Below are 13,049 nucleotides of genomic sequence, written 5' to 3'. Positions count from 1 at the left end.
CTGGAACCACTCGAGTAAAGACCCCCGCCCCAGCTGACCGGATCAGAGCTGCCCTCTCCACTCCTTGGGGTTTCTCAGTGCTTTTGGAACTGACTCACACAAGAAAAGCACAAAGGACTCTGAAAGTTGGGAAAACCATGTAAACCACTGCCAAGCGTCCGAGAAGACCCAGGCTTGCACTCCGATGCATGCAGAGTCACAGATAACTGTTGCCCCTTTGCTCATCTCAGTCTTAATGGGTTTCTTCATTTCCACACTGAGAATCGAGCAATGGACCACATTCCCTTCTAGATATGAAAAACCCTGTCCCTGAGGCAAAGCGCTACTTATCCCTTGGATGAGTCAGTCAACCCACAGCAAGGAGGGAAGACACAGTGGGCAGAGCATTGCCCTGAGCCTTGGTTCCAACTACCAGCTTAGCTGCTGTCTGGACCTGCACTGTCCAGAACTTTCTTCTGCTCTCTGTAGTGTCCAATATGGCAGCCACTAGTCACATGAGGCACTGAGCACAGACAGCCCAGAACGGGGCACCTAGAGACTTGAGATATCCACGCTTGGCTGTGCTTTACACTGCTGCAGGAAAGGAAAGCCCTTCTGGAGGGTGGCTTGGAAGCCTGCATCCCAGGCTCACACTTGGAAAGATCAGAATTGGGAAGGAGGATGTGCCCACCCTATGGACACATGGGGATAGGCCCTAAATGAAAGTTATTAAGGGTGAAAACCTCTGCACTGGGATCTTTATATAATGTCAAGCATGGAGTATCCACCGCAGAGTAAGATAAAAGCAAAGAATACCAAGTCCTTCAGGTACTTCCAGCAATCCAAATGCTTTGGACGGAAGCCCAACCAATTCATACCATATAGAATCGTCTGCCGTAACAGGTCACAGAATACGGCAAGGCCCTGGGGGCATTTACCCCAACCAGAGCAAAATAAAAACAAAACCAAAAAACCAGGGCTACCCAACATTGTCCACAAATCCCATGAGTTCCGCTCGCCCCTGAAAGCACCAATGGGCAACAGTAAGGAGTCACGATGGCTATAAATTCCTCGCACACACCTTCGACACAACCAGCTTGCTGGAGCGCCCAACAAGGGTGAGCTTTATTGATGCTGACAGGTTTCACGGGCATGAGAACACCGCTGGTGACCCTCCTCATGGAGGGCTGGCTGGTGGTTCCCCGGGGTCCCCCCAGGAGGAGGTCTGAGTGGAGGCTGTGTCAGGACAGGCGAGAAAAGATGGTGACTCGGGCTCAGTGGGCATGTGCTCCGACCCCTCCCCAGACCTGACAAGTTTCCTCGAGCACTTCTGCCTCCCTCTGGTGTCCCCTTCCGAGGAGCTGGCTCTGCTTCCTCACAGGCCGGGGGCCTCAATGAGGATGGAGGCTGGAAGCTGTGGGGGCGCTGGGAGGGACTGACGCCCTGCGTCTCCTCGACTTCCCTTTACCCCCGCGTCCACCACCACTCCCACCCTCCCTCCACATCCAAGAAGACCATGGAAAAAGGAACATGAAACAGGCCTCGGATGTCCTCAGAAAGCCCAAGTTACAGACTGAATTGTGTTCCCCCCCAAATTCCTATGTTGAAGCCCTAACCCTTCAGTTGCTCAGATGTGAGTGTCTTTGGAGAGAGGGCCTTTGAAACGGTGATCAAGTCAAAGGAGGCTGTTCGGGTGGACCCTGAACCAGTCTGACTGGTGTCCTTATAAGACACACAGAGAGACGCCAGGGAGAGGAACGCAGAGGAAAGGACATGTGAGAACAGGAGGCGGCTGCCTACAAGCCGAGGACAGAGGCCTCGGGGGAACCAAACCTGCCAATAACTGGATCTTGGACTTCCGGCCTCCGAACGTCAAGAAAACAAATTTCTCTTAGTTAAGCCACTCTGTCCGTGGTATTTTGTTGCGGCAGCCCCAAGCAAACTAAGGCGGTCCAGAAGGAAAAACTCTGTCCTAAGCTCAGGATTTTAAACCACTCAAAACAGTGGAAGAAAAGAGCACAGGTTCTTTTTTTTCCGACTTCATGAGAAGACGACAGTTTGGGATAAAATTTTAAGTTAAAACAACGGGTCTGTTCCAAGAAAAATCATACACTGTCCAATTTTTAATATTCTAATTGAAGCAAAGGTCAAGGATCTTTTAAAAGCAATCAATAGCTCCTTTTGTTAACATATACACCAAAGGTCTCAAGATAGTCTTGAGGTACGGACTATAAAAAGCCCTTCAACATGCACTCTGAAAGACGCATCTTTGGAAAGCCCGATCAAACTCCCTCAACACTGCTGAGAGGCTTACATGGCTCTCTAAAGTATACTGCTCTCATACGGAGAAAAGGAAGCAGAGAGAGAGATGGGAAAGCAATAAAAAATATGCCCACTCAGCCTGGCAGAAAGCAGGTAGGGGGTGGGCACCATGTTCTTTAAAATGGAAGCCAAAGAACGTTTTAGAAAATGCAGCTCAAAGCCAGCCTGGGCCTGCCCGAAATCTGAGGGATCCCAGGGAGGTTCCCAGCACTGCCCAAAAGAACTTACTCAATTATTCTATAAATCTGTACTGTCCACCAAGGTAGCCATAAGCCACATGTCACATTACGCACCTGAAATCTGGCTAGTATGACAGAGAAACTGAATTTTAAATTTTCATTTGACTTTAATTGATTTAAGCCTAAACAGCCCCATGTGGCCATTGCTGCCATATTGGACAGGCAGGCAACGTATCTGGAGAAGTTCCCTTGCTGCTCTCGAGGGACCCAGGGACCCAACAATCAGGGAACTATGGGCAGTGCTTACACTGATTTGGAAGGACAGAAAACTTTTCACTTCTAGTCGATGTTTAAAAAAAAAAATCATATGTGGCTATAATTCTCATAATTGGGTCACAGTTTGAAGGGGGTTCCTTAACATCTCTAAGTCTGAGAAGCCTTTGAGCTATTTCTGTAAGCAAAGGGATGCATGTTCTAGTTTCCTCCCTGGCCCCCAACCAAGGTCAGGAACAAGTTTAATATAGAACCTAAGTAGCCCAAGAAGTGGATTCTTTGCACATTTCTAAAGGCAAGACAAATACAAGTCATTATTTCTCTTGAAAAATACATTTGGGCAACACAAGTGGTATTAAGTGCAGGGGCTGGGATGAGGGATCTGCACACATGGCGGGGCTGTTTCCTGAGACAGTGGTCATCACAAGGCCCCTCTCCTCAAATGAAATCCAGGCACAGAACTCCAGCCCCCAACGCAGCAAAAACACCCACTCACTGGCTAGCCATCCATGTTCTCCTCAAGGTCAAGGTGCACACTTTCAAATTCCTTGGATACCCCCCCTTTGCAGAGGTGAGCTGGCATAAAGGTTTCACTAAAGTAACACTTGGTGTGATATGTCATTCTAAGTCTCCCCTGGGGATTCCTGTGTTTTGGGGCTCTCGGGCATGCCCTTCAACAGGGCACCACCCAATGCTGACCCTCAAAACACACACACACACACACACACACGTACATCTCTCCTAATTCCAATAACCACCAGCAGGTGCCTTTTTTCTTTTCTTTCTTTTTTTTTGCAGTGCCCCTTAGGAGCAGCCTCCCTAGAAGGCAGTGGCCATGATGTTGCTGCCTCTCAGAGTGGGTCACACTGGGTGGCCGTGAGGGCACACAAGACTACCTACCCAAGAGGACAGGATGGAGGACAACTGAGAGCCACTGACCAAGAGCAAGGCTAACTGGCCCAGCCGTGTGTAGCCATATGGGCAGCCCGCGGTATAGGGCAATGTATGCTCCAGTGTTTTATACTGAAATAAGACAAATAAACAAATCCCTAGCAGCTTTGATCATTCCATGAAAACAAATCAACTAGTGAATGGCAGATCTAGAACAGGTTTTGAATAATTTCTAAAAAGGTCAATGTCTTGGTGTGGATGTTAGTGTCTCCTGGAGAAGAAAGAGAAGAAATAGATGACACGGGAGGTTGGAGGCTCTGGACCCACTGCGCAGGCGACTACTATGATGATGTCCCATCCTCTTTAGAGAGACCCTTCCAGACCAGGAGCACAGGAGAGCAGTGAAACTGTGCTTTGCACGTGTCCACCTTCCAACAGACCAGATCATTAGCTTATTTTGCAGAGAGCAAACAGAAAAGTTTAATTGCCCTTAATTACCCAGTTCAAGAAGGCTCCTAGATAATGGCTCTCAGATTTCTTGCCTGGTATCAACGTAATTTCCCTGACTCTGGCTTCATTATATTCCTAACTTAGAAGCAACAGCCTCTCGAAGATGCCTTTCCGTAACAGACGCTGAAGTTCGAGAGCAGGCTGGGCCGTCACCACAAAGGTTTCTTGTCTGAAGAGTCAGATCCCTGGCTTCCACACTGGTCTGGCGGGTGCGGGGGAGGGGTACGGGGGGAAGGAGAGGGGAGGACACACTAGCATATACTTAGAGGAAGGACTGAGACAAGGAATATGTAATCAGAAGCCATCACAATTACAAATGTAAATGAACAGGCAATTGGCGCTGACCTTTGTAGATTGTTAGAGGACTAATTAAGGCAAATCAGGAACTCTGTTCCAACAGAAAAACAAGACAGTGTACACCCTAAGAACTACTCCTGTCCTCTCCATGTAGATCCAAAATGCAAGAGAATCAGACAGTAATCAAACTACGGATGCTTTCCCGGGACAAACAGCAAACTATCTCCATGAACAAAAGACAACCAAGACTTACTCCTTGGTATACTGTGAGTAACCATGCTGGTGTCTTTATCTACAAGCACCATGGATACGTGAGCTCTTGCCATGTGCCTGGCGCTCTATCAGACTCCATAGAAGTAGATCCCACCCCCGAAGCAGCCAGAGACCCCAATTACAAACTTTTGGTTATTTTAAAGCTTTCAAAGCTTTAAGAAAAATACTTTTCAAAAAGAGAAGCGAAGTAATCAAACGAACAGAACCAAATCACATTATTCCATAAACTCCATTTTTTCCTTTAACGATATCATACTCTCTTTCGTGCTGATCCATCATGATCTCTCTTTATCCGTGTGTTGTAAAGCATCTTTCCCAAAAGCACACTGAAGTTTACAATCCTATTGTCCATAGAGTCCTTATCAGGGAATATATTTAAGACAGATAAAGTCACATTTTCTCCACTCCTCCGTAAGTGCTTTAAATTTCACTCACTCCAATGTGTTTGATGTGCTTTTACGTGCAATGTCTTTAGTTAGAAATATGTTGTCCCTATGCCTTCCCCAAGTCCCATCAACAAGACACAGTAAAAAGGAAAAAAGAAAGAACGTTGCTGTTTGGTTTCACAAAAACAATGCTTCAGAATTATGGAACTGGCCATAACATATATCAATGTTATGGGGAAAATTACACTAAAATTGCATATAATTTAGCTACTTATAAAAAAAAAAAGACATACTTCATACTTAGTATGAAGGGCAGCCTTATGCCAATTTTGAAAAATAAAAACAGAACAAAAGGAGAAAGTTGAAGAGAGAACATTTTCTTACTCTCTTAAGCTGTAGGAGTTCAGCAAACCTTCCCGAAAGTTGATTTGAAAAAATAATCCATCAAGGGAAGCCAGTGAGTGTTTCAGTACGGGTTGTCACCAGATCCCGGTCATCACTTGGCCGGCCCCTGCCTCCCAACCCCAGGAATTCACGACCTTGAGCGCCAAAGATGGGTCAGTAAAGGGGGATGCCAGCTTCCGCCCCAAACAAAATATTCTCTTAGACTCCAAACAGTTGCGTCCTCTGTAAACTGAGTCATCATCTGATCGCCTCGAATGCCTGGGCTGGCGTCTCGACCAGGGAATCCACATGGAGAGATGAGAGGAGACGTCAGCGGCGTCCCCCAACTCACACACAGTCTTGTACACGGCACGCGATCGAGAACCATTCAATTATATGTGGGCAAAGTTTGGAGATCTAGGACTATGTGAAGGAAAAAGTAGTGAAGGCAAGGGTGAGACAGAAAAAAAAGGAAGAGGAGGAGGAGAAGGCAGGGGGACAGCAGGAGCACAAAGGGCCTCTTGTCTCCTGGAAGCTCGGGGCACTGATAGAGTGAAATTAACTACAGTTTCACCCGGGAGCCAGAAATGCCTTTTTAATAAGCAAACAGGGAAGCTGATCCTACACATGACCCACCTATGAGAGCTTTCCATCTTTCAAGAGCTTCTGGTCAACTAAGGGGAAGTAAACAGCCAGTGACAGGAACTGAGAGACATAACCCAGTGTGTCTGACCTAACGACAGGCCTTCTCTACCTCTACCTGGTTGTGCGGATGAAACGAGACCAAATCGCAACAAAGTCCAGACGCTACGTGGTCTTGCAGAACATACACTCAAGTCAACCACACAACCAGGCCAGGGGAGACTGGGAGGTGGGGGGAGACCTCATCTGTTTAAGTTACTCCCTTTGCTCTGAGCTGTGTATTTCCAAGTCATTTTTTTTTTTTTAAAGATTTTATTTATTTATTTGACAGAGAGAGAGAGAGAGAACACAAGTAGGCAGAGGGAGAGGGAGAAGCAGGCTCCCCGCAGAGCAGGGAGCCCGATGCGGGATTCGATCCCAGGACCCTGGGATCATGACCCGAGCCGAAGGCAGCCGCTTAACCGACTGAGCCACCCAGGCGCCCTCCAAGTCATTTTTTAAATGGGAAGGCCCACTGTGTGTCTGTCTGTCTGTCTGCCTGCCTTTCTAGTGTGGGGGTGAGAGTGGCAAGCATAACCACAAAACTATCACACTGGGTTAAAGATGATACGATACAGGACGTGGCTCGCCCACTGACGTAAGGGTAAAGCTTGACCCCATGCAGGACCACGTAGGGGACAGTAGCCTAATTATTAGCGCACCTCCAACAACCGAGACTTGGCCCTCTGGTGCAGGGCAGGACCTCGATGGTTTATGTCTGGCCCTGAGGCCTCTCTGGGGGTTACGTGATCGGTGACAGGGGTGAACCCTGACCACGACCACAAAGAGGTGAAGGGCAGCGGAGACCTCCAGTGTTTCCTTCTCCATACTTCCAAATTCACCTGGGTTGGCAGACTAGGCAGTAAGCTGGACTGACTGGAAAACATACTGACTTAAGGGAACAGGTAAAATTTGAAAGGCTATGTTTGCCCACCATCGGGAAGAAACTCTTCTAGTGTTCTCTCCACCAGCCGCAGCAAGGGAAGTCTGGGTACCTGCAGAAGGGGACAGGAGACTGAGCTCAGAGAAGAAAAGAAAGGGATTTCTGCTGTAAAACTTTCTGGTGCATGGACAGCAGAGGAGGAGAGGAGGGAAGAAAGACCACCGTCCTTTAACGAGATGTTGACAGGAGGCCAGTAGAGAGAACTCTAGACAGCACACCAGTTACGTGCAGCTCACAGTCAGAACAAGCAGAGTCCCCAAAAGGTGCTCAAAGACTCCCCGAGGCTTCCTTACACTACACGAATGACGTTTCCCACTGAAGATTAATGTCCTGACCCTTACGTGAGAGAAGAGAAAACCGGGAATATAGGATCAAGTCTCTGTTGATAAATTTGAAGTTGATGACCTTCATTCTGTGAGGTCCACAATGTCCCTTTTCTTAAAAAACATTCTTTCAAGAAGTTAAAAGCCAATCCCTGGGGGGAGGGAGGATATATTTTAAGATGAGTTGTCATAAAGGGGTTTCTGAAAGGGCACCCAGTTACTTTTAATGTCAATGTGAATATTACCTAATAATTTGTCCTTTTGTCATGATTGAGGAGTACGGACGTAGCCCGAGCGCGAGTGGGAGGAGGGCGCAGGGTGGGGAGGGAGGAGGGTGGAGAGCAAAAACATGACTTCAGGCCAAAGACAATACAAAAGGATTTTGAAATACAGAAAGGAAGTCTATCATCTAGACTAAAGTTGCTCATACACTTCAGGGGGAAAAATAACTCCTAATACGCATTAAACGAGAGAAACCCAGAAGGCCATGGTGTAAGAAAGCAATTCCGAGCGGACTGCATAAATAGGAGTATTACATTATAAAACAGGGAACTGTTTGTTCCAGTCCATAGACCCCGGGTGAAATGGCAGCTGTACACTATTTAGTTTGGGGCACCTCATTAATAAAAAGGGAATTCTGAGTAGAGTGAAAGAAAGAATTGAAGGGTGAAAGGGACCAGCTTTTAACAGAAGATTAAAACAATGACGTGTGCAGAGCTGGCAAAAAGAAAGAAAGAAAAAAGAAAAAGAAAAAGAAAAATTTAAAAACAACAACAACGAAAAACCCAACCCTGAAATAAATAGGTCTGCATTTATGGGTGGAGGAAGGAGAATCCTATAAAATGACTTTACAGCAAAATAATGGGAATGGCAGGATCACACAGAGGCCAAAATGTGGAGGACGGGGACCCCCACAGCCAGATGGCACAAGGGGACAGATGGGTCTGTGGGCGCCGGTCTCATCCCCCGCTCCTGAGCGCGCACACATGGAGAGATGTGCACACACACCAACCAGAAGCCCCAGAGATTACGACATGTGAACTTTAACCAGAAGGGGCATTTGAAAATCAAACGGGAAAGGACAGTTTTGCAGTGACGCAGAGGTGATGAAAATTATCCTGGTACCCAAGAAATGATCCTCGTTCCCGAAGAAATGATTCACCCAGCCTGCCAGGAGGACTCGCTTTTCCACGGTGATAATGAAACCTCAGCTACTCCAGCAGGGAGGACACAGTCTCCCACTTCCGGATATCCGGTCATTTCATTTACTTGGAAAAAAAAAGAGCAAAGGAGCAGCTGGGGGATGGGGGCAGGGCAGGGGCACAGGGGTCTGCAGGGGCTCAGGAGGGACACCTCCAGGGAAGAACGAAGCTGAGAGAGCAACTGATCTGGCAGGGCCTTCAGAGATTAGGAAATGTCTACTCTGGCAGAGGGCTAGCCATGAATTAATCATAGGTACCTAGAAAACCAGGGAAAATAAAAAGTTGTACAAGAAGGTAAATGAAATTATAAAACTCTACATGGCTCAGCTGTGATTAATATTTATAGAGTCAGAATAACGAAAACACTGAATATTAATATAACCCCAAATTATTATTTAATCATCATGGAAGACGGAGGGAGGGGAAGACTGGGTATGCAGGGAGGGCTGGGGAGTGTGGTGTAGGGGGTGGAGGGATGGTGTGTGTGTGCATGTGTGTGTATGGAGTTTGGGGTGTCTGTGTGTTAGTCTGTGCGTGGGGTGTGTGTGAGGAGGAGTGTGTGATTTGTAGAACGGTGTACTAGTGAAATCCTCATCTTTCAGAGTAGAAAGCCAACAGGGAATGTCTAAAACAACAACAACAAAAAAACAAAATGGTAGTAGAAGCACACTGAGAAATATGGAAATAACAAGAGAAGCAAAAGAAACAAGTGGAAGTTGAAAGCTATTGCTCTGGGCACGGGGATATGGGAGAGGGAGGGTCATGCCATTTTTTCATTACGTTTCTATAACTTGTTGCCTTTAGAAACTATAAAAATGTGAAATTTGGTAAAATTAAGATTAAAAACCCCACTGGGCCACTACAGCTCGGTGGCAAAGGGTGCAGCGGGTGATGGGCGGATGAAGGAAAGCCCTGAGTCTCCAGTGTGGCCAGCCGGGGTAACAGTGTGCCACCAGGAGAGTAAGTCTGGAGGGGACAGTGGTGAGCTCAGAGTCTATGCCGTGGCACCAACGAGAAATCCGGGGACCTATGTGACAGCATCTGGTAACGCCAGGAGATCAAAGCTTTAAAAGGCCGGGAGCCAAAGGCCAGGGCCTAATGCCCGGCTGACGCCAGCATGTGGGGCAGACTGTGGACCACAAGCCAGGGACAGGCATGGAAGGATGCTCATGAAAAGCAGGAGGACAAGAGAGAAACACAGGCTGGGAGCCCAGGGAAGGGAGCTGCGGGACAGGACCGGGCAATACTTCCAGAGACCACAGAAAGAAAAGAAGGCGTCCTAGCAGGTAGCTACTGGATTGGGTAAATCCAAGGTCAATGGTGAACTCTCAAGGGTGGTCTGATGATGGGGGGAGAGAGGCTATGGTAAGCTGAGGCGTGGACTGGAACGAGGCACCTGCAGTAGGAGGACAGGACAGGAACGGGGGCAGAAAGTGGAGAGGTCCCCCCAGAAGGCCCCGACTCTTTGCGGACAAGCAGGAGGCGCGGGGCCATGACTCGCAGAGCCCACCCTTGAACCCAGTGAACATGTTTACAGCAAGCATTGGCTGTATGGGATCCTCTCTGAAGTTCAATCTTCCACGCCGGACTTGGGGCCACAAACCGCCCATTCTTACCACCTAGACTGACATCATTTGGCATTTGCTTTATGTCCCTCTGAAGCAACACACTGAATGTGGAGTCTAGAACCAGAGGAATTGGGGGACAGGGGACAAAACATGACAAAACATCTCCAGGTGTCCTGCTCCCTGGGCAGCAGCCCGTGACACCTGAAGAAAAGCGGTGCTGAGTTCCTTTGGTTTAAAAAAAAAAAGAGAAAGGGCACGAATGCTCGCCATGTTCCCTCTGGAACACAAGGGTCCCCTGTGAGGTCGGTGACGGACACGAGAACCAGTAGCAGCCAGCCACAGGCTCCCCCACCCCGGGCCTCCCGGGCCCGCGAGACCACTCACCCGGCTCGGTGGAGGGGCACCTGCGGATGGTGAAGATCTGCCCCAGGTCCTCGTCCTCCTCCGGAAGGCCCTTCTGCAGCCGCTGCAGCTTGCGCAGGCTCTCGCTGCGCTGGTGCTTCATGGAGCGCACATGCTGGATGAGGTTGAGCTTGGCCTTGGTGGAGTAGTTGCACAGGACGCAGTGGTAGTAGCAGCTCTCGCCCTCCACTCCGCTCTCGTGCTGCTGCAGGTGCTGTGAGGGCAGAGGAGAGGGACACGGCGTGGGTAAGCCCCTCGGAGCCCGCCACCGCCACCGCCATGCGCCCGCCCCGGACCGGCCGCAGCCCGGTGCTGAGACTCCTCGGAGGGGTGGGTCCGTTTCCACCAGTGTACCTCCCTCCAAGGACCAGCAGCCGGCGGACTCTCGTTCCCATGTCCCCCCAGTGCCCCCCCTCCTCCCCTGTGGCTTTTCACAGGGCTGCTGCTGATGGATCGGACCCTCCCCATGCCACCCGGGTCTTCCTGGCACGATAATCAAAGGTTCCCCCTCTCACCCTCCAGAGCGTCCTGCTTTATTTAGATGAGGGCTGGCAAACAGTGGCTCACGGGCCAAATCCAACCTGCTGCCTCTTTTTGTAAATGAAGTTTTAACCGAACACAGCCACCTCCGTGCATCTGCGTAGTCTCTGCTTTCAAAGCACCAGAGTTTGAGTCGCTGCAACAGAGACAGCATGTCCCACAAAGCCTCAACTATTACTATCTAGCCCTTTGCCGAAAAAGTTAGCCAAACCCTGCTTTAGGTGACCGCCAAAGGGTCACCCTCCCTGTACCGAATCCCAGGTCACTAACACAAAGCCAAAGCTGCCGTCTGGCTTTTTCACAGGAATGACAGGTCAAGTTTTTATACTTAGAACCACAGTCTATGAGGAGAAACGAAAATTAGATTTTCCTTTGGATTAAAAAAAAAAAAAAATGACAGAAAAATAAACTTCTCCAGACTGGTTCCCTGTCAACATCTGAAGGTCATTTGGCTGTAGTGCATCAGATGGTCAAAATTACACCCTTTCTTGTGTTTGTGTAGGTACAGTACTGATTCCAGAACAAGGAGGCCCCAAAGCTGGCAGAAAACAGGCACACACAGGATTAAAGTGAGGGGTGCAAGGACAGGAGAGGTCATGGAAACAGTTAGCGGACCCCAGACTTCCGTGTGTAGAAGACTCAGAGATTATCCAAGGACAAAATCCACAAACTTTTTGTGCCTCAGAATACGATGAAAGCTATGGGCCCTTTTCACTAACTGCTGGGGAAGTGACATGCTCCTGGTATAGAAAGGATATGTCCTTCATTACAAATGACCCATTTTAAGAGAAGAGGGAATTTTTCCATCGGCTGCACATAAAGCAGGGGAAACAATTCCAGAAAACTTAAGTCAATGATCCAAGGTAACCCAGCTAGTTAGTGGGAGACAGAGAGAGAACTAGAACCAAGGTCTCCCATCCCCCAGAATCCTTTTGGAGGAGGAAACTCAGATCATGTGTTTTATGTGCTTATGTTATTACCCGCTTTCTCTGCACTCACAGCCCCAGACCCCAGAGCCTGGTCCAAGGACCTGCAGAGAAGACACAACAGATGCCTTGGAAATAATTTGTGTTGTTCCTCTCCTTTCTGACCTGTGCTTGTCCCATGCAGGGCCCACGTCATGAAAACTGTTGCTCATCCTGCTCGGACAGCCTTCTTATCCAGATTATAATTTGAGACCCTGAGAAGGCAGAGCAGTTAGAATGCCCTGCACTCCATCCAATATTAAAAATACCAGAGTGGCCCTACCAGCACTTCCTATCAAATGACACAGCTCTGCGGCTCAGGTGCTCGTGGGTGTATATTTTGTTCACTGGAAAAGTATGAAAATTCTAGAAGCACGTTTGAGCCTTAGTGCAAGAGGAAATATGAATGCACCAATGTCGCAGATAAATTACTGTGGGGGAGGGGAGGGAGGAGGCCCAGGTTCTCAATCATGTAAACTGGCTAAACCAATCCATAATAACTCTTGCTCTGAGGCCAAGGTATAGGTAAAAATGTGAAGGGCTTCATAGTTACCAACAGACAACAATCCCTTCTTTAGCCCCAAATGGGTGATGTGACACACTCAGGAGCAGAGCTTTGCAACAACGTGACACCCCAACCAGGAACAGCCACCCTAAAAGAATTTCACAACCGGAAGGGGTCTGAAGAACCAGCGAGCTCAATGTTAACTGGTAAGGCAACTATAACGACTGATAATAAAAAGCTACTTTTCCGAAGGGGTACGTGCACCCCGATGTTCATAGCAGCAATGTCCACAACAGCCAAACTGTGGAAAGAGCCAAGATGCCCATCAACAGATGAATGGATAAAGAAGATGTGGTATATATATACAATGGAATATTATGCAGCCATCAAAAGGAATGAAATCTTGCCATTTGCAGCGACGTGGAT

The 13,049-nt window shown here is 48.4% G+C and overlaps 1 protein-coding gene across 2 annotated transcripts in view; it reads right to left on the bottom strand.

The window, feature by feature from the left end:
- The window catches only part of ZFHX3 (zinc finger homeobox 3), a 234,171-nt gene that overhangs the window by 87,294 nt on the left and 133,828 nt on the right, over nt 1-13,049 (bottom strand). For both annotated transcript variants that reach the window (XM_032424047.1, XM_032424048.1), the window contains exon 4: nt 10,596-10,827. In XM_032424047.1, coding sequence (XP_032279938.1) covers nt 10,596-10,827 — 232 coding nt within the window. The remainder of the gene's footprint in view (nt 1-10,595; nt 10,828-13,049) is intronic.

Source organism: Phoca vitulina, unplaced genomic scaffold (genome assembly GCF_004348235.1).
Source record: "Phoca vitulina isolate PV1807 unplaced genomic scaffold, GSC_HSeal_1.0 scaffold30, whole genome shotgun sequence".
Lineage (NCBI taxonomy): Eukaryota > Metazoa > Chordata > Mammalia > Carnivora > Phocidae > Phoca > Phoca vitulina.
Note: the sequence above shows the minus strand (reverse complement) of the source record. Positions and strands in the feature narration are given on the sequence as shown.